General features: G+C 42.0%; 1 protein-coding gene across 1 annotated transcript in view; it reads right to left on the reverse strand.

The window, feature by feature from the left end:
* Positions 1 to 4,773: 4,773 nt before the first annotated feature.
* The window catches only part of PCSK2 (proprotein convertase subtilisin/kexin type 2), a 266,200-nt gene continuing 249,174 nt past the window's right edge, over positions 4,774 to 21,799 (reverse strand). Inside the window, exons 11-13 of the mRNA XM_007525724.3 lie at positions 16,935 to 17,162; positions 7,482 to 8,045; positions 4,774 to 7,403 (exon numbers count right to left, since the gene is read on the reverse strand). Of these exons, the coding sequence (XP_007525786.1) occupies positions 7,559 to 8,045; positions 16,935 to 17,162 (715 nt within the window). The 3' untranslated portion in view covers positions 4,774 to 7,403; positions 7,482 to 7,558. The remainder of the gene's footprint in view (positions 7,404 to 7,481; positions 8,046 to 16,934; positions 17,163 to 21,799) is intronic.

Genomic DNA, 21,799 nt, shown 5'->3' on the forward strand with positions numbered 1-21,799 from the left:
ACGCCACACAATTTCCACCACCAGAACTCTGTATCCCTTCCCCGTTCCTGATAGCTTTCCTATTCTTTAACCCTCTGGGAGTATGGGCCCAAGGTCATTGTGGGATGCAGAAGGTCGAAGGTCTGGCTTCTATAATTGCTTCCCCGCTGAACATGGGCATTGACAGGTTGTTCTGTATTCCCAGCTTGTCTCTCTCCCAAGTGGGGAAGGGCTCTGGGGAACTGGAGTTCCAAGACACATTGGTGGGGTTGTCTGTCCAGGGATGTCTGGTCGGCATCCTGCTAGCATTTGGAACCTGGTGGTAGAAAAGAGAGTTAACATACAAAGCCAAACAAATTGTTGACCAATCATGGACCTAAAGGCTGGAATAGTGCAGATGAGAGTTGGGGGGAGGGGTCCTCCATTTTGTAGATAGCTAATAAGCATATTTTAGTTATATTCCAAAGGGCCTGTGGCTATACTAGTTTTTTTTTCTTTTTCTTTTTCTTTTTTCCCCTGAGCTTGAAATTTGATATGCAGGTGTATCCAAGTTATTGTCTGGGGAGATGATGTCATGGCTGGAAAAAGGACCAGAAAGCTGGATCAGGGAAGAGAGTACCTCCCTAATATGGGAAAGGTGTATAAATATTGTTGACTGTAAACCCCACTGATTTGATGTGATCCTGGGCCCATATTCAGCTTAGGAGCCTATGTGACCTCTGCATCCCTGTAGATCTGAGCTCATATTCTGTGGTCATGAGTAGGAACGTTCCAAGCTGCTCCAACTTCAGGACCCATTTTCCTCAGGTGTAGCATAGAGTATATTGTCCATCCTCCCTTCGGAGGATGGAACAGAAAGTGTCTTCTTTTTTTAAAATTTATTTCCCAACAATTTATTTATTTATTTATTTTTAAAAGGAGACATTAACAAAACCATAAGATAGGAGGGGTACAACTCTATATAATTCCCACCACCAGATCTCTGTATCCCATCCCCTCCCCTGATAGCTTTCCCATTCTTTATTCCTCTGGGAGCATGGACCCAGGGTCGTTGTGGGTTGCAGAAGGTGGAAAGTCTGGCTTCTGTAATTGCTTCCCCACTGAACATGGACATTGACTGGTCGGTCCATAGTCCCAGCCTGCCTCAGAGAGTGCTTTCTATGGCACCATGGGAAGCTACATGAATGGTGGAGTGGTGATATGATGTCTACTTCTCCTTCTCTCTCTCTTTCCTCTCTGTCTCTATCTGAAATTAAAAGAAAAAAAAGTGGAGTCACATATGCATGAGACCCAAGTGTAAAATAATAATAATAACCTGCATCCCAGTACCCCATTTCTTCCATTCTCTCAGTGACTAGTAACTGCACTCATATCAAGTGCTGATCCCTCTGTGTCTTATCCCTAAATGTTTCATACCCCCTCTCCAAGGTTTCTCACTGTAAACACATGTGGCTGCTTCCTTAGGAGTTTCTATGGCCCCTAAAGTCTGCTGGGTTCACATACTGGGCATAATGGAGTCTGGATTGCCTCTGCTACTGGGAGTGAAACTTAACTAGGATGGACAGCTTTTTCTGTCTTCTGACGCTATGGTTGGGTTCTTCACAGTTATCACTGGTATGAGACCTAGATGCTCACAAAGAAAATGCTCATCTGTGTGCCTTGCCCCACTTTTCTGTTCTTCTGTATATGATTTTTTTCCCTTCCAAATAGACAACTTAACCAGAGCTCTTTGTCTTAGAGACAGCCTTGTAGGAGGACTCAGCTTATGGCTTCTGATTAACATCTGCCCAGCAAACACCATCCCACCTCACCCTGCAGTTGACACCCCTGGTTTTATATTGAAGAGCTGTTTATTCCACATTGGATAAAGTCTTTCCTGATCAGATGTCCTCCGACTGTAGGTTGGATAAGTGTCCTTAATTAGATCCTTCTATGGTGGCGGGAATCTTCGTTTAGTAACACGAGACAGCAAAGGATGGGACTGGCCCTGGCATGATATATGTGTGTTGAGGTGTTCTGGCCCTATCACTACTGGTTCCCACTATGTTCCCACTCTTTAGACTGTCTTATGTCCCTTTGTATTTTTATAGGGTGGATTAAGCTGCTTTTTAAGGCTTTCCTTAGGTTCTGAGCACTCTTCCTTATATTTTGCATGGCTGCCATTTGTTTTCCTTGAGTAGAGTTGGTTTCTGTCATTTGCAACTCTGGCGATCTCAAAGGGAACTAATGACTGAGGTTTGGCATCAATAGAGGCAGACTTGGATTAAGTTGGGTTACCTTCAAGGTAGAAGATAAACTGGTCAGGGTACAGATGGTTTCTTAGGATGCCGATCATGGAGAACTCAACATATGGCTCCTGTCTCTTACTTCACGTCTGGCTTTATGCACTTTGGTGTGGGAGCTGGAGCTCATGGTCTGATGCCAGCCTTGACAGCATCTGTCTGGCCTGGAAGGACAGACTGGAGGAGGAAGGATCTGCTCCATGATTGTCCCCAATGCCCCAGCAGTGTACTTACTGGCAGTTACTCCTGTAGCAGCAGTTTTCAGTTTTTCCATTCTTTGTAGAACCAGCTTCATTACAATCTCCTCAGATATGCCAGCACCAGGCAGTTGACATTGCCACCCTTTATCTCCCAGCCTCACCCCAGAGAGGCCCCCTTAGGCTCCCATTCCAGCCTTTCAAATTATATTTCCTTTAGCAATTTGGTAGCTCGCTGCTTCTGGAAGTTTGTTGCTCCCCCCTCCCCACCAAAGTGTGTACTCCATGCCCCCTCCATGCCAGTGGGCTGGGTCTCAAAGTCTGAGAGGTGAAGATTTTTTTGGTTTCAAGAACTATAGTAATTTGCTTTACAGGTAAGACTGGGTACAGGGTTCTTAGGAGAACCTCAAATGCCCTTTGGGAGAACCAGGAGGAAAGCTGCTACTAGAGAGTTCTTGACTACTGACTGGACACTCAGGCCTGCTTCCTGTTCTGCAAGCAGGTGCTCTGGACCCTCTACCAGCTTCCTATGGCTTCATCCACACATGCAGAGTCACCAGCTTCTGGGGACCTGGCACTTTGAAGTTGAAAGGTGGTGTATCCTTTCTGGGACTCACCTCACTGATCCTGAGGGTGCCATCATCTCCCTCATAATAAGCCTCTGGCTGACACACCTGCTACATACCATGATCCATGCAATACTTAGAGTCTTGCCTTTCTAGTGAAGTAGGTAACAGTCATTATAATTGGTTTGTGGTGCTGGATATTCCCTTGGTCAGCTTCATGGAGGTAGGAGGATATCTGTATTCCTGCCAGAGGGGTCATGAGATAAGGAAGGGAAGAGTCAGCACAGGGCACATAAACCAGAATACCCCTCTGTAGGCATATGGGGTTCTGTCCTAATGGGAATACCCAAAGAAACCAGGCAGAATATCTTCAGATTGTTTCACCAGGAGTTGAGGGAGCTAGGGAGTAAGGACACAGGTATTTTGCCGCCAGTCCATCCTCCCTTGAGGGTGGTCTTGGGTGCCAGATCTTTGGCATATCTGCTTGCATAAAACTAGGTCCAGACCATTGCAGCAGTCAAAGAGACTCTTTCCCAGGAAGAGAGAGGGAGCATCCTTGGTATGTATGAAAGTTGCCTGTAGATGGTCTAAGGTGGGTTAGGGTCATGACAGGTAGAAGTAGGTGAATGTTTTCTGTATAAGGACAGATCATAGCTTTTTTTTTCTTTATCTTTTGTTCTGTCATTGCTGAGGTTTCATTACTCTAGGATAACTTTTTTCCCCCATACTACAAATCCACAGTTCTTGTGGCCATTAAAATTTTTTTTTTTTTTTGGGTAAGAGAGAGAAAAATTGAGAGGAGGTGGGGTAGATAGGGAGAATGACACCTGAAGACTTTCTTCACTGCTTGTGAAGTGAACCCCTGCAGGTGGGGAGCCAGGGGCTGGAACTGGGACTCTTGTACAGTTTTTTGTTTTGTATTTGTGCACTTGACCTAGTGTGCCACTGCCCAGCTCCCTCCAGGATAACTTTTTCACATAGATAGGTATACTAACAAGGAGGGACACACACACACACACACACACACACACACACACACACACACACATACACACACACACACACACACACAGAGAGAGAGAGAGAGAGAAATGGTTATGCAAAGAGACTCTCATGCCTTAGGCTTCAAAGTCCTAGGTTCAATTCCCTGTACTACCTACCATCAGCTAGAGCTGAGCAGTGCTGGTAAAAACAAAACAAACCCAGACCTGCTCAATCCTGCCATTGTACATGAAAGTAGATCATTCAGAATCAAGTAGGGATGCTATTTCCAATAAAACTCTGTTTACAAAATGAGGTGATGGGTTGGATTGGGTCCTTGGGCTGAGTTTTGCTAATTCCATAATATAGGGCTTACACTTATAGCATTTAATATAAAATTCAATGTAAATGTCAGAATATAGTTTTTACCTTACAGTTTTACATTTTAAGTCAATGTACACACAGGAATACACAGAAGCGCATGTGCGCGCATGCACACACACACACACACACACACAAAACAAATATTTTAGGAGATAGTACTTATTATTAGCATGTTGATTCCTCACATTTATTTTATAAACCACTCAGGGGATGTAGCATCAGTTTGAAAAATGATGTTATAGATCATAATTTATGTATGATTCATTTGCATATTTATGAGAACAGGTCTTTTAGATTTCTCTTTTTACTATCTGTAGCAACTTTTCACTATCTGTTTCTAAAATGAACAGAAGCATTTTTATGTAATACGTATCACATTCCAGGTAATTTCTGAAAGGTAATGTTTTATTGTTGAGTTTCCTAATTTACAGCATATATATTTGAGCTTTCTTACAAATTTTTCTCACAGGGAATAACAATCTTAACTTTATTAATCATTACTCAGTTGTTTAAAAAATCTTTTTATTATCTTTATTTATTTAATAGAGACAGTCAGACATCGAGAGGGAAAGGGGAGACAAAGTGTGAGAGACAGACACCTGCAGACCTGCTTCACCACTCATAAAGCTTTCCCCCTGCAGGGAGGGACTGGGCCTTGAACCTGGGTCCTTGCGTATTGGAACATGTGTGCTCAATCAAGTGTGCCACTACCTGGCCCCATTTTTTTTTTTTAGTATCAATAAATGACTATAAATATATCTTGCATTAGGACCAGGTATGTCATAAAAACATCATTGACTAGACACATGTTAATATTAATACTGGTGCAAAAAATGAAATTGAGACCAAATGTTTTTATATAGTACTATATATTTTTATATACTGTATACTCATATCAAAACTTGCCATTTCTATTAAGAAGCTGATAAGTTACTCTCTCATTTCATAAATTATGCCACAAATGTGAAAATATGGACAACTATTTTATATTTTGCTGCTATATAAGACACTTAATGTTTACACAGAGAACAGTAAAATTACAGAGGTGATATAATGGAAATTGAACATTTTCACCTGAATTTTCACTGACTTTTTTCTTCAGCCAGAATCATCTTGATATTTTTCTGAATATTCTTTTTGAGATGAATATGGTATCTGTCTCTTCAGTAAATACACATACACACATTTTAGGTATATGTGTATATATACATTTATACAAGTGTATATATATACACATAATGTATATAGTCTACATATGTATATATATTTCTGTGTGCATTTATACATACATGCACACATATTGTCCTTTGGTTTATTTTCAGACTGCTAATGTGAAATGAATTTTTGATGATTTCCAGTTATTTCTTCTTTAAATCTAAGCTAGTTTAAAAAGACCTTCACAATAAATATTAAAGTTCTTTTAAAAATCATAAACATTATTACATTTTAAAGCATTATAGAGGGAAAGTCAGTCATGTAAGGGAAGACAGAAATTCATGCCAATGTGGAGGAAAAAGAGAAAGGAGATGGATTTCCCAGCTTCTGTCTTAAGGTTGCTACTTTCAAGAAGCAGAACCTAGTGCTGTTGTGCTGTTGGTTTTATAAACGGGAATTTCAGTCTTTGCCACACTCCCATGGAAAGAGAGAAATATAGCCAGAAGAGCTTGCTCAGTTCTGGGGAATCAATCAAACAAACCTTTCTTGGAAATGTGTAGGCTTCTGAGACCAGGAATGAAAAAATCAGTAGCTGGTTAGGGAGACACATTGACAGCAGGGCAGAAAATACTTTAATTTGATAATGAAATGGTGCAGTGCCTTGGGATCAGCAGGGGTAAAGGAATTCACTGCCTTTGGGTTGTATGCTAATCATCCTCACGAATGACTTACCTACCAGGGTGGTAACTGAGTTTCCCTACAACCATCTCCTCTTGCTTTCTCAGGTCTCAGGGTAACAGGGGGATTGAATTGGCCTTTGCCTCCTTTTGGCAGAAGGGACTCCAGGTAAATGGAAGTTCATGCCAAGATGGCTGCTCATACTTTTAAACACACCTTCTTTGTCATTCTTATATCTCAGATTTTCATAACGGTGTCCATTTTCCTGACACAGCAAAGAAATCATAACACGAAGGAGTAAGATGTATCTCTTCAATTACATGGTCTGAACTCAAACCAAGTATATATGTGGAAAGTCGTCAAAAATATCCCATTTCTCATATCAGATTAGGATGACCCCAGATGACTGAGTTGACAGACATACTTTACCTTTTATTTTTCTCTTTTGGATAGTTATGTGAGTAGCCCCAGAAAAATGGGGCTGGCATGAATGCAATGCAAACAGACTAATTTGGGCATTTCAAGCACATTTACCTTAACTCAGAGAGCAGCGGCTGGTAAAAAGACAGCCACTTGGCTTGAACTTTCCTTTTATTATGCTGGTTGAGAAAAGAGGTGTGATGTTGATGGTTAGATCTCCAGGGTTCATGCTTTTTAACTCTTTTCTCCACTCAGTAATTAGGGTGGAGTCTTGTGAATCCTGCTCCTGAATCTATGTTATTGTAGAATCTCACTAAGTTCAAGAAGTCATTTCCCAAGGGGGGGGGGTGCAGTATCTCCTGAGCTCTAATGGATTTAGAGCCCACCCTCTGTCAGGATCTTTATCTCTTTACATGTCCTCCACTGAGACCATGACATACGTTCTTGGAGTCACTGTGTGTGGCCATTTCATTCTCTTCTCTTGGCAGATCTGAAATAAAATGGAGTGGAAAGCCATCCCAGTTTTATTTTCTGGGTATCACCCATTTGAATGACACACACAAAGAATTTAGAGTGACAAAGAGGACATAGGTGTTGGTGAGAACACTGTATTTGGAGCATAGAATAAAAAAGATTGCTTCCATTGGAATGAAAATAATCATTGACAGTGAGTGAAGCTTGAGATTGGGAAGTTGGAATCACTTGTGTAGGGGTGACAGTAATTGCTAGGTGCCTGACAGGTGTGGATTGAAAACAGAGAGGCAGAGGCAGAGGCAGAGGCAGAGGCAGAGGCAGAGGCAGAGGCAGAGGCAGAGGCAGAGGCAGAGGCAGAGGCAGAGGCAGAGGCAGAGGCAGAGGCAGAGGCAGAGGCAGGGGAGGGACGGAGGGAGGGAGGCAGTGAAGCCGATGGGCGGAGCTAGTTCTGACCCAGGATGCTCTTCAGGCTTCTCTCCACAGCTTCATCTAGCTCTTCCTCCAGCTCCTCCTTCTTGGACATGGCCAGCTTGGACTGGTAATCCCTCACTACTTGGTCAATGTAGGGGGCACTCTGAGTGCCATGCAGCATCAGTGTCCACTCCTTCAGCACCCCTTTCTGGGGTGCACTGCCCACAAAACCCAGCTCTAGGGTCCAGGTTCCTCGGGCATCCTCTCCCCATGTGTGGGTGGTCATGAAAGGCCACTTGTCAAAACCCACTTTGGAGTCATCATCCCTTGGCCGCCGGCTCAGCAAAATGGACTTGGTGCCCATGGGAGAGGTCATGTTGATATTCAGGTCTCCTCTCCTGCTAGCATTGACTGTGATGACAGCCTGGACATGCTCGAGGTAGCGGACAAAGTTCTCCTTTCCTTCACATGCATCTGTTATGAGGGTCAGCACCAGCTTGCCGGTAGATGGTACTTTCCTGAGGGCAAAATGATGAGACAGTAAGTGATGGGAATACCAGGAGGGATCTTGAAGGCAATGTCAGGTTGCTAGGTAGCAGAAACACCAGAGACTGTGTGGGTGATCAGACAGACCTGGGCTCATTCCGACAATAGCTGTGTGAGCCTCAGCAGGTTACTGACACTCTGCTGATCCTTCTGTGTGAGAAGGGGATATAACTGATGAGATTGTTGTCCCTCATTTCTCCTCAGTCAACTGGAAGTTCACCTATAGTGGCTCCCATGCATCCTCACACCAAGGAACTGGAGGTAATTATGCTTAGTGAAGTAAGAAAGGAGGTGAAAGATAACTACTGGATGCTGGATACTTACATGTGGAATTTACAGAATTGAACAGTCAAAACAAATGAAATAGCCAAACTTTCTCTCAGACTTTGTGAAAAATCTGGTGGTTATATGGGGGGTAATTGGGGATGGGACAGAACTTTGGTGGTAAGTACAGTGTGAAACCAGACCTCTCTATTATTATAATCTTGTAAACTACTAGTAAATCACTACTAAATTTTTTAACAAGTACTCAACCTTGAAATACAGTTTTCTCTTTCTTCTCTCCTTCCTCCTCCTCCTCCTCTTCTTCTTTTCCTTTTTTCGCCCAAAGCACTACTCAACTATGGATTATGGTGGTGCTGGGGATTTAACCTGGGATCTCAGGCACGAAAGTTTTTTTTTTAAAATAATTTAAAAAAGTATTTATTTATTCCCTTTTGATGCCCTAGATTTTTTTTATTGTTGTAGTTATTATTGTTGTCATCGTTGTTGGATAGGACAGAGAGAAATTGAGAGAGGAAGGGAAGACAGAGAGGGGGAGAGAAAGACACCTACAGACCTGCTTCACTACCTGTGAAGCGATTCCCCTGTAGGTGGGGAGCCGGGGGCTCGAACCGGGGTCCTTACATGGGTCCTTGCATTTTGCGCTACGTGCGCTTAACCCGCTGCACTACCATCTGACTCCTGGCATGAAAGTATTTTAGCATAACCATTATGCTGTTTCTCCAAGTACTGAGCACTTTGATAAATTGAAGCTATTGTCGATAATGTGATTGTTGCTACTACCCTAAGAAGAGAGAAACCTGAGTGAATTCATTCTAGAGAACAGTATTTTGAAAGATCAGGAGATTTTTGCTCTTTGTTCATGGAATTGGGACTATATAGAGGCTGGGAGGTCAAATCAAACATTCTCAACTATGTTTTCCCCTAACCAGTCTCTTTTCTGAAGATGCCTTCCTTTGAATGTGAGAAGTACAAAGATTTATGCACCAGAAATATAATAAAATAAATGGCACTTGAGGATTGTGTGGTGTAATGGAAAGACTCCAGATTTTGGGAATGAATTTACATGAGTTAGCATACTGCTCCTATGCTTACTGGTCATGAGAGCATGGGAAAATTATTGAAGTATGTGAAGTCTCACTGTAATTGTGGATGGATTTTGTGAGATTAAAAGCACCATGCATGAGAGGACTGAGCACATTGCCTGGCAATATGGTAGCTAGCTTCTCTTTCTTTATCCTTTGCCCACATTAAAATTCACTAACTGCCCCCCTCAATAAAGGAAGAGAAGAAAATTCCTCTTTTGATACATAAGGTGACAGAGTGGCTATTTTAAAATATAAATACTTTAAAAATATATTTATTTATTTAATATTTATTTCCCTTTATTGCCTTGGTTGTTTTATTGTTGTAGTTATATTGCTGTTGTTATTGATATCATCATTGTTGGATAGGGCAGAGAGACATGAGAGGAGGGAGAGACAGAGAGGGGGAGTGAAAGACAGACACCTATAGACCTGCTTCACCACTTGTGAAGCAACCCCCCTGCAGGTGGGGAGCCGGGGGCTTGAACTTGGATCTTTTCGCTGGTTCTTGCACTTAGTGCCACATACGCTTAACCTGCTGTGCTACCACGCGACTCCTGAAATATAAATCTTACAGAGCACATCTACAAAAAGATGCTAGTCACATATCTAGCTCTGAGCTAAGCCTTGGTTCTGCATTGCCCTTGGAATTAAGGCCATGAAGCTGGACTGGCTTACTCAAGCTTACCCTGCAGCTCAATGATAAAGGCAAACATCTTCTGAAAAACTTGAAAGATAATATCCTTAATTTCACGGAGTACTGCCGTGTGCACTCTGTGTGGACACTGGTGCAGAATGCTGTATAGAACAGCCAGTGACGGTGGAGATTCAATGCTGATGGCAGATATGGGATCTTAGCACCAGGCTCTGAGAAAATGAGCTAGCTTGATGGAGGGTAGACACTGGGCCCGTCTAGACGGTGACAGTCTAGAGGGTCATTATCCATATCTTTCACAGAAGATGTTATTTACTTAAATCAGGCTGAGAAGCATAGCAGGTGAGCCGAAATATGACGCATGGTCATTTGGGCTCCACCTGCAGGGAGAAAGTTAGTGTGAGTCAGATGAAGAGTCTTAGACTCATGGCCCAGTTGTGGGCAAGGTATTTTTGAATCACCTGAGCTCACTTTCCTTCCCTGTACAATGGAACTAGAAGTTCCTACCTTGAAGAATCATAACTGGGCTGGCAACTTTATTTGGAAATGAGGCCCGTATCCTGTCATGCAGTGGAGTTTCTGAAAGTAACAAAGAGTTCATGAAAGACAGAAGAAGTTATTCTAGGGTTTTGATGATCATGGGATTGGCCCAAAGTTGAGACAAGATTGAGCCATGCCACGGCTAAGGGAGTATCACTGACTGGTGACATTGCCTCAGTCAAGATTCCCTTCACAGCTGCTTTGACTTTGGGGTGTTAATGGTTCCCAGCTGCCTGCTTAGCTGCAGACTCACTACCAGGCTATGAGGGCCACCAGCCTGGGAGGTTCCCCCACATTCTGAAGGATTTGGTGATGAAAGCCGTACTGATATAGAGATCTATAAGGCTATGGGTGTCAAAAAAGGGAGACACTCTGTGGTGCCAACTGTGCTCCAGAATTACTGGGGACCAGAGCACATATGCATGTTATCTGATGCCACATCCAGTACCTTCTGTCCACCTGTAACCCCTGACTCAATATTGTCTTTTCCTGAAAAGCTTCACTCAATAAGTGCACAGGGGCTGAGGAGACAGCATAATGGTTATGCAGACATTTATGCCTGAGACTCTGAGTTCCCAGGCTCAGTCTTCAGCAGCACCACCATCACCGTAAGCCAGAGTCCAGCAGAGCTTTGGCAAAAAGAAAAACAAGTACTCATACTGCTCAGAGACCTGTTCATTCCATCATGTCACTGTTGGCTGTCCAGAGCAAGGCTCTTCTTCAGTCTAGAGGTTCAGTCATTCTCAGTTACTGGTTCTGCTTTCAGTTAAGAAGCTCCTCAAGAAGTTGTGATGACCCAGCTAGGTTGACATTCACTGCCTTGACACTCAAGCACAGTAGAGGGGCCCAGGATTCCAGGCCAAAGAAACAGCCTCTCAGCAGAAGGGTTTTCAGTGCCCCCTGCCTGGTTGTGCCACAGCTCATGTCCTACCCTCTACCATATTACCTACCTCTCCCAGGAAACTATGGGTCATAGAATGGGGGTTAGAGGCAGAGGTATAGGAGGAGAAAGCAGAGGTAAGACTTAAATTTTTGATTTTCACTGCATCATTGCAATTTAGTGGTCTTGTCCCTAGAAATAGGGGTTGTTTCCTTGGGGCAATTGACTGTGAAATGCCATGTCCTCTAAATCCTTAACTCTGTGATACAAATAACTGGCTCTGAAGCTGTAATTTTGTTATAAAGAGTCACAGTAATAGTCACCCTTTCTTGAGGGCCCCAAATGTCTGCTGTGTGGCAGTCATTTATGGACACTCAGTTATGGGGTTGCTGTGGTATTTTCTCTTTCTCTTTCTTCTATAATAGCCCATGACAGATGGGCAGGAATTCACAGAGGAAGCCACTGTGGCTCAGAAGGGACCAGTCCAGGTCATGGCAGCCACTCTTTCCATTCTCCACTGTGCTGCTTTTGGCATTCCTATCAGGTTTCTTCACATTTATTCCCCAATTCACTTAAAAGTCAGCCTTAAAGTATCCCACTGAGTTGTTCCCTCTGGGATGTGAGTGTGGGAGGGAGTGGGATCTGGGGGTGGCCTGTGCTGAGTGGCTCACTTTGTGGGGCAAGTGATTGGCCTTGGATGTCGGGGGCAAGTCCAAGTTTCCTCTGCTCACTGTAATGGCTGGTGTAGCACACACAGCCACAGCCAGTTTTATTTTTCCCTTTTTATTTTAGTTCAAGCACCCTCCACTGACTCTCCTGATAAAGTCTCTTCAGAAAATTGCTTTTCAAATTGCTTGCTTTCTGGGAAGATTAATGCCTGAGAAGTACATGAACCAGACAGCTTCTCCTCACCCCACTCAGAGGCTGTTTCTGAACCATCCCTCACATCATAGGGGGGTAGGGGGTTGAGGGGTGTAGGGTGGGGCCTTGAATTGTCATCCTTTTTCCAAGCTGGAGGCAAGAACTGAGGGACAGAGTTTCTAGGCCAGCAGTTCAGTTTTGTAGCCTTTGCTCTCTGGACCCCATTATCTACCCTCTGAGGTCTCTTCCATGCACATTTGCCCAAGACTTAACTGACCTGCACCTGAGAACAACTCCAAATATGGGGTAAGGGGTAGATGAAGGAACAGAGAGCTGGGGCTCCCTCCCAAAGTTTTCTGGCTTGTCACTTCATTCTATTTGACCAGTGAGACATCTTCTATGCACCTAGTTTATACTGACTGGATATTCATTCATTTACACAATTTTTATTATGTGTCTATCAAGTGCCGGTCACAGACCCAGAAGATAGCCCTTAGACAGGACAGGTGAGGCCTCTGTTCCCTGGAGGGTCAGAGAGATTTCCTTCTTGTTAAAGTTCCCAGTTAGAACAGTTCGTTGAGAGCTACTGGGGTGATAACATCTCTGGCTTCTCAGATTCCAAAACTGTGAAATGGTGAACTTGGACAACAAGCATCCAATACTGCCTCTGGCTCCATAGTCAACACTTGCGTGGATTATAAGAGAATGTGAACAGTATACTCAGAAACTGAGGAATAAGTTATCATTCATCTTAGCACCTGTTCTCCATCTCACCTTTATTCTCTCCACCCCACTACCCCCCAGAAGCATGGCATCTGAGGGATCTGTTTTGTCCAGTATGGTCTTAGAAAATAAATTCTGAGGGTCCAGGTGGTGGTGAACCTGGTTAAGCACTCACATTAAAATGTGCAAGGACCCAGGTTCAAGCCCCTGGTCCCCACCTGCAGGGTGAAGCTTCACTAGGGGTGAAGTAGGGCTACAGGTGTCTCTCTCCCTCTCTATCTACTCCCCCTCCCCTCTCAATTTCTCTCTTTCTCTATCCAATAATGAATAAATAAAATTTAAATAATTTTATTTCAAAAAAGAAAATAAGTTCTAAACTCCTGCCTTCTGCACCCCATAAAGAATTTTGGTTTGTAGTCCCAGAAGGGAAAAATGTTAGGGGAAGATGACTAGAGGGCTCTGAACTCTAATTCTGTCAGGACCCAGAGAGAGACGAGGAAAAAAGGAAGGGAATTCTGAAGTAGCACTAGGTGTAGGTGTAACTGAGAAAGGAAGGGAAAAGCAAGACTATTAAAAATGGGAAAATATGGGAGTCGGGCTGTAGCGCAGCGGGTTAAGCGCAGGTGGCGCAAAGCACATGAACCGGCATAAGGATCCCGGTTCGAACCCCGGCTCCCCACCTGCAGGGGAATCGCTTCACAGGCGGTGAAGCAGGTCTGCAGGTGTCTATCTTTCTCTCCTCCTCTCTGTCTTCCCCTTCTCTCTCCATTTCTCTGTCCTATCCAACAACGACAACAACAACAATAATAACTACAACAATAAAAAAACAACAAGGGCAACAAAAGGGAATAAATTAAAAAAAAATTTAAAAAAATGGGAAAAAAAATATATAAATATAGATAGGTAGTTGCAGAAACAATAGTAAGTCCATATCTGTGACCTTGAGAGAACTACTATAATTTTCCAATGGAGGGAGTGGGAACACAAAATTCTGGTGGTGGGAATAGTGTGGAATTAATTATATCCTCGCTATCTCATAATTTTGTAAATCAATATTAAAGTCACCAATAAAATTTAAAAAAGAGAGAGCAATAAATATAAAACAAAATGTAAATCTTAAGAAAAAAGAAAAGAATTTCTGAGGGGCTGGGTGGTGGTGGCACACCTGGTTGAATACACATGTTACCATGCAGAGGGACCCAAGATCAAGTCCCTGGTTGCCACCTGCAGTGGGGGAAGCTTTACAAGCAGTGAAGCAGTGCTGCAGGTTATCTCTCTTTCTCACTCTCTCTCCTTTCCCTCTTCTTCTTTTTCTTTATTCTACCCAACAAAATAAAGATTTTAAAAAGGAGAAAATAAATTTCGATATCAGCATGTGCCTTGACTAAGCTGACCTCAGTGAAATCCAAGCTCTTCTCTTAAAATGCTGCAACCATGCTTTTTCCACTAATCGTAAACATAGCTGATGTACAACTAACTACAGATACAGATACTGCACCAATTGCACTGCCTGTGAGAGGTGTCTCACGGCTCCCACCACCATTACCACCTGCTTCTGACCTAACATCTGTAGAGATTCAGACACTGTAATGTTGATGGCACATCTGGTTTGTCTTGTCTTTGTCAGTTCTTACAGGTAGAGAAGCTGAGATGCAGAAGCACAAGAAATGTGCTTATGGTCACCAAGTGTAGACCAGGATTTGAAACAAGAACCATTTGTATCCAAAATCCTTTTTCATTATATGACCTACTCTGCATTCATGTCCTATACTGGACTAACACTTTACAACTGGTTTTCAGTATAACTGGCATCCTTTGTAGTTTCATGTATTTTATGTACTTCATGCTGACAGGGGGTCCCATACACTTTATCACACTATCAAAGGGGACCAGGATATAAAGGTTGAGGACCGAGAAACTAGAGGTTCAAAGAGTACTGTTTAATCTGATGAAGGTAAGGTTTAAATCTAGGTCTGGGGAATTGTCTATAAAACCTGGAGTGAATCCAGGACCCAAGGGAACTGGAGGAGAAGTTGGGAGGGGTAAGATCAGGCCCAGTTCAGTCAGCAGAAATAAAGCAAGAGTGGAGGGTGCTTAAAATGGGTTGGGAGGTGAATGTTATCACCACTTACGTGGTCTATGTGCTCCCCTCCCGTCAATCAGATATATTTTCACAATGGAACTTGACATAGACATAAAAATGAATGAGCTATTCCTACATACAGTAACATGGATGGATTAATGAACATAATGTTGAGTAAAAGAAACTGGACAGCTATACTCTGGGGTTAAAGTAGAATTGGTACCAAGAACTGGTAAAAGTTAATCTATGGGCCAGGAATAGTTGTGCAGGGAATGTGAGGATTAATTGGAAGGGGGTATAAGAAAGCTTTCTGAGATGATGGAATATTTCATTTCTCAGCTGGGTGATGATGGTTACCCAGGTGTACACACTGACAAAAATTCAAATGATACTTGTAAGTTCCTATGCACTTCACTGTATGTAAACAGCACCTGTAAGCTTTTTTTTTTTTTTTTTTTTACCTCTTGTCAGTTTTCTCTTTACAAATCTATTTCTCTTTATAATAATGCAAAGAGCCTCAGACTTCAGAATTTTGTAGGATGAACAGCATGTGAACATCTCTGGGTCTGTGAATTAGAGTCTTTTATTTACTCTTTCTAAACAACACCTCAATTATAGTAACGGTAAGAATTGAAATTTTGTTTTCATCTTACTGGTGGACTAATGGGGAAGAAAATTAAATAAAGAGTGGTTTTTGGCTGTCTAGTATTTTTACCATGATGAGACACTGGAAGGGATGTGACCGGTGTAATGTTTCTCTTCCTTAGTCCTTCTAAATGGCTATCCATCTCACTCAGTATCAAGCCAAGTTTTCACATTTGTCCACAAATAGAATGAATAAGCAAACTGTGTGACAGCCATATGATGAAACACTATCAACAATAAGAAAATCAGGGCAGGCAATGGCACACCTGGTTAAGTGCACATATTACAGTGCGCAAGGACCATGGTTCAAACCCCTGTCCCCACTTGTATGGGGAAAGCTTCATGAGTGGTGAAGCAGGGCTGCAGGTGTCTCTCTGTCTCTTTACCTCTTTACTTTCCCCTCCCTTCTTAGGTTCTCTCTGTCTCTAATAATAAATAAAATAAGATTTAAAAAGTAAGAGAAAAATCAAATTAAGAGTATACACTAAACATGGATGAATCATTCTGAGGAGATAACATAGGTACAAAGGAGAACACAGTGAACAATTTCATTTATATTAAGTACAAAATCAGAAAAATAATCCATGGGATTAGAATAGTGGCTATTCTTTGGGAGATGATGATGTAAAGGGCCATAAGGAACCTTTTAGGATATTGGTCATGTCCTGTTTATTGATCTGGGAGCTGGCTACATCAGTTGCTTTGTGCATTTAAGATACTGGCATTGGTGAATAGTACACACACACACATACACACACACACACACACACACACACACACACACACACACGTGTGAACTTCTACTCCTGAAATCTTATAATTCTGTAAACTAACATTTTATCAATAATAATACAAAGTTATATGAAAGTAATGGCATAAACCACTGAAATAGTAAAGACTGTCATCTAAAAATAGGACTGTAAGTTGCACAAGTGTTCTATGTAAATGATGCACTTCTTGAGTTGAACACCACAATAGCTTTGTCTGACCCAGCTGCCTCTGAATTAAATCTACAACATCTCTCACATGTGATTTTGTCACCAGTACCATGATGCTAACTATGGGGAATTTTCTACATGAAACAAAAGAATCACTGCCCTCACTTACTTAGGGTCCTGTACAGAACCTCCCACACAGTGGAATCTCTCAGGCACGGTTTTCCAGTCTTTAGCCATTTTCACCATTGCTCCAGCATCAAGGACTCCATAGCCAAAGAGGTGATTAAACTCCAGGCCAACCCCGTTGCGTCGCCACTGATGGACATCATCATGAAGCTGATTCCGTTTGGAGGTGAGCACCGCCAGATGCTGCATGTCTCGCCAGGTCAGATCTAGGCTAGATACAGGAGGTAGAGAGTACAAGAACAAGGGCAAAGAGGAGACAGGGAGAGAGGGAGGAGGATGGGGAGAGGTATAGACAATGATTTGAGAGAGGCCATAGATTACCAAGATTTTCAAACATTAGTGAATCGTTATGTTAAGAGGGAATTTACACACACCATTTACACACATTCAACATATATTCATTAAAAAATATTACCTTTCTTACCAAAATATATTTATTTCAAAAGCACATTGTAACATACTCATTGGACTGACTAGAATGAAAAAAAACCCCTGATAATATTAAGTGTTGACAGAGATGTGGAGCAGTTGGAACTCACATGCTTTGCTGACAGGTGTACACATTATTGCAACCACTTTAGAAAACTGTTTGGAAGTGTTTTCTGACATTGCTCATATGTTTAAGCAATGACCCAGAATTTCCACTGGGAGGTATGTACTCCCCAAAAGTGAGGGTATATATGTGTCAAGAATATGTATTAGAATGTTCATTGGCTCAAACTGTAAAGCTTTTAAATGCCCACCAAAGTGAAATGAACAACTAAAGTGAGAAGTGTTTATAAAACATGGACTATTATATGGTAACCAGGATCAAACTCACAAATAAAAATGTTGATCAGTAGAAGTCAGATACAAAAGACAAGGTGTGGCATGATTTCACTTGTTTAACATGTAGAAACAGCATAACCTAACATTATGTGTTTAGAAGTTAGTTTGGTGCCTAGTATTGAGGGAACATAACCTGAAGGAGACGCAGGGTCTTCTGGGTGCTAGCTCTGTGAGTGTGCTCACTTGTTAAGATGAGGTTATTAGTTCTTCAAAGGAAAAAAGTATCTTCATCATAAACAATTCTGTCATTTTTGTGCCTAGGGCAGTCCTTGGCACATTATCTATTGAATGGATAATAAAGGAGTTTGCTTGAAAATCCAGTGTTTGTGTTATACATATTACAAGTTGTGGCCAATTTGTGGGCTAGGAATCAGCATATAGCATGGACTATCCACCAGGGGTACATATTAAAATCTCCTGGTGGGGGCATTTAAAAGCATATTCGTGCCTTTAGGTTCATGATTGGTCAACAATTTGTTCTGCTTTATATCTTAACTTTTTTTTAACCACCATGATGCTACCATGATGCCAACCTGATTTCCCTGGGCAGAAAACCCCACCAATGTGTCCTGGAGCCCTGCCTCCCCAGACCCCTGCCCCAGTAAGGAAAGAGAGAGAGAGGCAGGGAGTATGGAATGGCCTGCAAATACCCATGCTCAGCGGGGAAGCAATTATAGAAGCCATAACTTCCACCTTCTGCATCCCATAATGACTTGGGTCCATACTCCCAGAGGGATAAAGAATAGGGAAGCTATCAGGAAAGCAGATGGGATTCAGCGTTCTGGTGGAGGGAATTGTGTGGAGTTGTACCCCTCTTATCCTATGGCTTTGTCAGTGTTTAATTTTTACAAGTAAAAATTAATAAAAAAAATTAAAAAAAAGAATTTCTAGTAGCAGATCTAGGAAGTAGAACACTTTTCAGGCCTTTTCAATAGATAGTTAGGGGTGAGAACCAGTCATTTACCAGATGGAACTGATCAGAAGAGTAAAACAGTAAAAAGTAAAACAGTAAAACAGTAAAAAGAAGAGAATAACAGTGCATTGTGTGTAACGTGGGAAACATTTTTTCATGGAACATTGACATGTGTGTATTTTGACTGACAATGCAAAATTTATTTCTCATTAGGGTCATGGTCAAAGAAAGTTGGAAAAGCTATGTAATATGGTTTTCTTCAGAAGCTAAATAATTGTAATTACTGGAAACAACAGAACAATTTTTTTTTTTTTTACTAAATGCCAACATATACAGAGTTCTTTGGGTCAGACTTTTGATTTCGAACCAATGGATGCCAATGGTTCATTTGCTTTTGAAAAGTAGAGCTTCATTTTTAAAAAAGAAAATTGACTTTTTTCTTTTAATGGAGAGAGTTTTGAGAAAGGTCAACACTTATTTGAAAACATTAAAAGTTTGAGAAAATCTTGGAAGTTTGGCTTTCAGGATCCAGGTAAACTGTGTGAAACTTCTTGAAGTTGATTCTAACCAAATACTCAGTGTTTTGTTGGAAAAGGATTCTGGATGTATTAAACTCAGAAATATCTACAAATCAGGCTTTGATGATTTCAAGGTAATCTGAGGACTGGCTTTCAGATGCATTATCTCATATTTGGTAGAGATTCTGACAAAAAAAATACTATGTTTTCTAATACTTAGAGAAGAACTTCCTCAGATATTTCTACATGGATTTATTCTCCCCAATCCAAGTAATAACCAGGCCTGACCCTGCTTAACTTCTGAGATAAGAGGAGATTAGGCATGATTACGGTGGTATGGCTATAGATTGCATAAATTTCTTCTCATGGGGGTCTATAAAAGAGAAGCAAAGAGATGATGTGAATGAATGAAGATGTTCTCAATTCTGAAATAGACCAGAGCATAGTCCATGTCCCAAAGTAACCATGTGTGTGTGATGTAGTTTGGCCAGTTCTTGTGCATGTCTGAAAAATAAGACCAAGCTCCTTTTTTTTTTTTTTTTTTTTTTTGCCTCCAGGGTTATTGCTGGGGTTCAGTGCCTGTACCATGAATCCACTGCTCCTGGAGGCTTTTCTTTTTTTCCCTTTTGTTGGCCTTGTTGTTTTATTGTTGTTGTGGTTATATTATTATTATTATTGTTAATTGATGTCATTGTTGTTGTATAGGACAGAGAGGAATGGAGAGAGGAGGGGAAGACAGAGAGGGGGAGAGAAAGATAGACACCTGCAGACCTGCTTCACCGGCTGTGAAGCAACTCCCCTATGGGTGGGGATCTGGGGGCTTGAACTGGGATTCTCAATGCCAGTTCTTGCACTTCACGCCATGTGCGCTTAACCCACTACACTACCACCTGACCCCCACCAACCTCCTTCTTATTCCCCATTCTAAGTAATTTCAGGATGAACAGAATATATTAATGTATGAAATAAAAATTTCCTCAACTTGGTTTAAACTAAATAACTTAAGAATCATAGGTGATACCTTATTAAATAATATGATAGAAATTCTCAGTGTATCTACAACATAAATGTAACCATGTTCAGTGTTATGGGACAAATAACACATGTTATTCCGGTTTCTGAAAGAGAAACACTGGGAACACAATACACATAAATGTGGAAAAGTATTTCACTATGAAGTTATTTCATGAATATCTACATAGTTTGTAGTATGTCCAGATAGTGGGCTAGTTCTGGGCATTTTGTAAGGAGGTCCCTGCCCTCTCAGAGTCTCCATTCCCTGGTGATAGATGGATAACTCAAGATTTTTGAAAGTAATGGCTGTGGCACTGAGGGAGGTAGCAGTAGAATCCCTATGTTGTCCCAGCCATGTGATGGCCTCAGCCTGTTTGTCAAAATCACACTGGGATCAGGGACAAAAGGAGACTCCTGGTTTCTACTGCAGATTTCCTAAATTATCTTTTTGAAGGGTGTGGGCCTATGAATCTGCTCTAAGACAACTCCTTTGATGATCCTCCTTTATACTGATATTTGTACTTTGTGGGCTTAACTCAGTGTGCTACCAACCAACCCCTATACTGGTATTTGAGGAGATTGTTTTAAGATCATAATTCTCAAGCTTGGCTGCGACGTGATCAAATATTAAAAAAACAATCTCACAGGACCCAGAGATGTTGATTCCATGGGTTTGTCTAAGCATCTAGCGTTTTCACTGTGCAGCGTAAAGCTTGAGCAAAGATGGTTCCTAACTTTTTGGGAAGTAAAGGGCATGCTTGTTAAAAATGCACTGTCTTTTGCCACCAGGATCATCTTGGGGCTAGGTGCCTTCATGATGATGCATCCACCACTCCCAGTGGCCACTTGTTTTCTTTTTTAAATACTGCAAAGATAGAAAAAGGGAGAGAGGAGGGGAGGAAAAAGGGAGAAGAGAGACACCTGCAGCACTACTTCACCCTTGTGAAGTTCCCACCCTTGTAGTGGGGACTGGGGACTTGAACCCAAGTCCTTAGGCATGGTAATATTTGGACCAGAGCCTGGCTCCCCAAATGTACTTTCAATGTCAGGAAATTGTGAGGAGCCTCACAAAGCACCCTGCATTTTTCTGCCTCCAGGAGCCTGGCATTCCTTAAAACATTAAGCCAGCTCCCCCTGCTCCACCCTACATTCCTGATACAATGGTCTATCTACATAATCATTGTAAAATGATATGTAGGTAATCCCCACCCATTCCATTCCTTTGATCTATCTTCTTTCTACCCTCAAGATCCTCCCTGCCTACAGGGTGTTATTAACTCTACCAGCTAAAACCCTCACAATAGTTGCTAAGGAAGTTCCTACCTTTAAGGCCCTCTTTTGCCTTTCTTTGCCCCTTTCCTAGCCATTTCCATTTCTGACTTGCCACTTCCAGGTCTGCCCTTTAAAAGCCTTGGCTCTCTTATTAGTAGAGATATTGCATTGCCTCGCCACCATGAGTCTGTTCCTTAGTCATCTCCCTCGCGTCGCTGAGTAAGCAGCAGCCCAGGCTGGCTCCAGTCGAGTTCTCTCCAACCCAGAGAGTACACGCCGGGAAGAGGCACCCTCATGCTAGCC

The sequence above is a fragment of the Erinaceus europaeus genome, chromosome 1 (genome assembly GCF_950295315.1).
Source record: "Erinaceus europaeus chromosome 1, mEriEur2.1, whole genome shotgun sequence".
Taxonomy (NCBI): Eukaryota; Metazoa; Chordata; class Mammalia; order Eulipotyphla; family Erinaceidae; genus Erinaceus; species Erinaceus europaeus.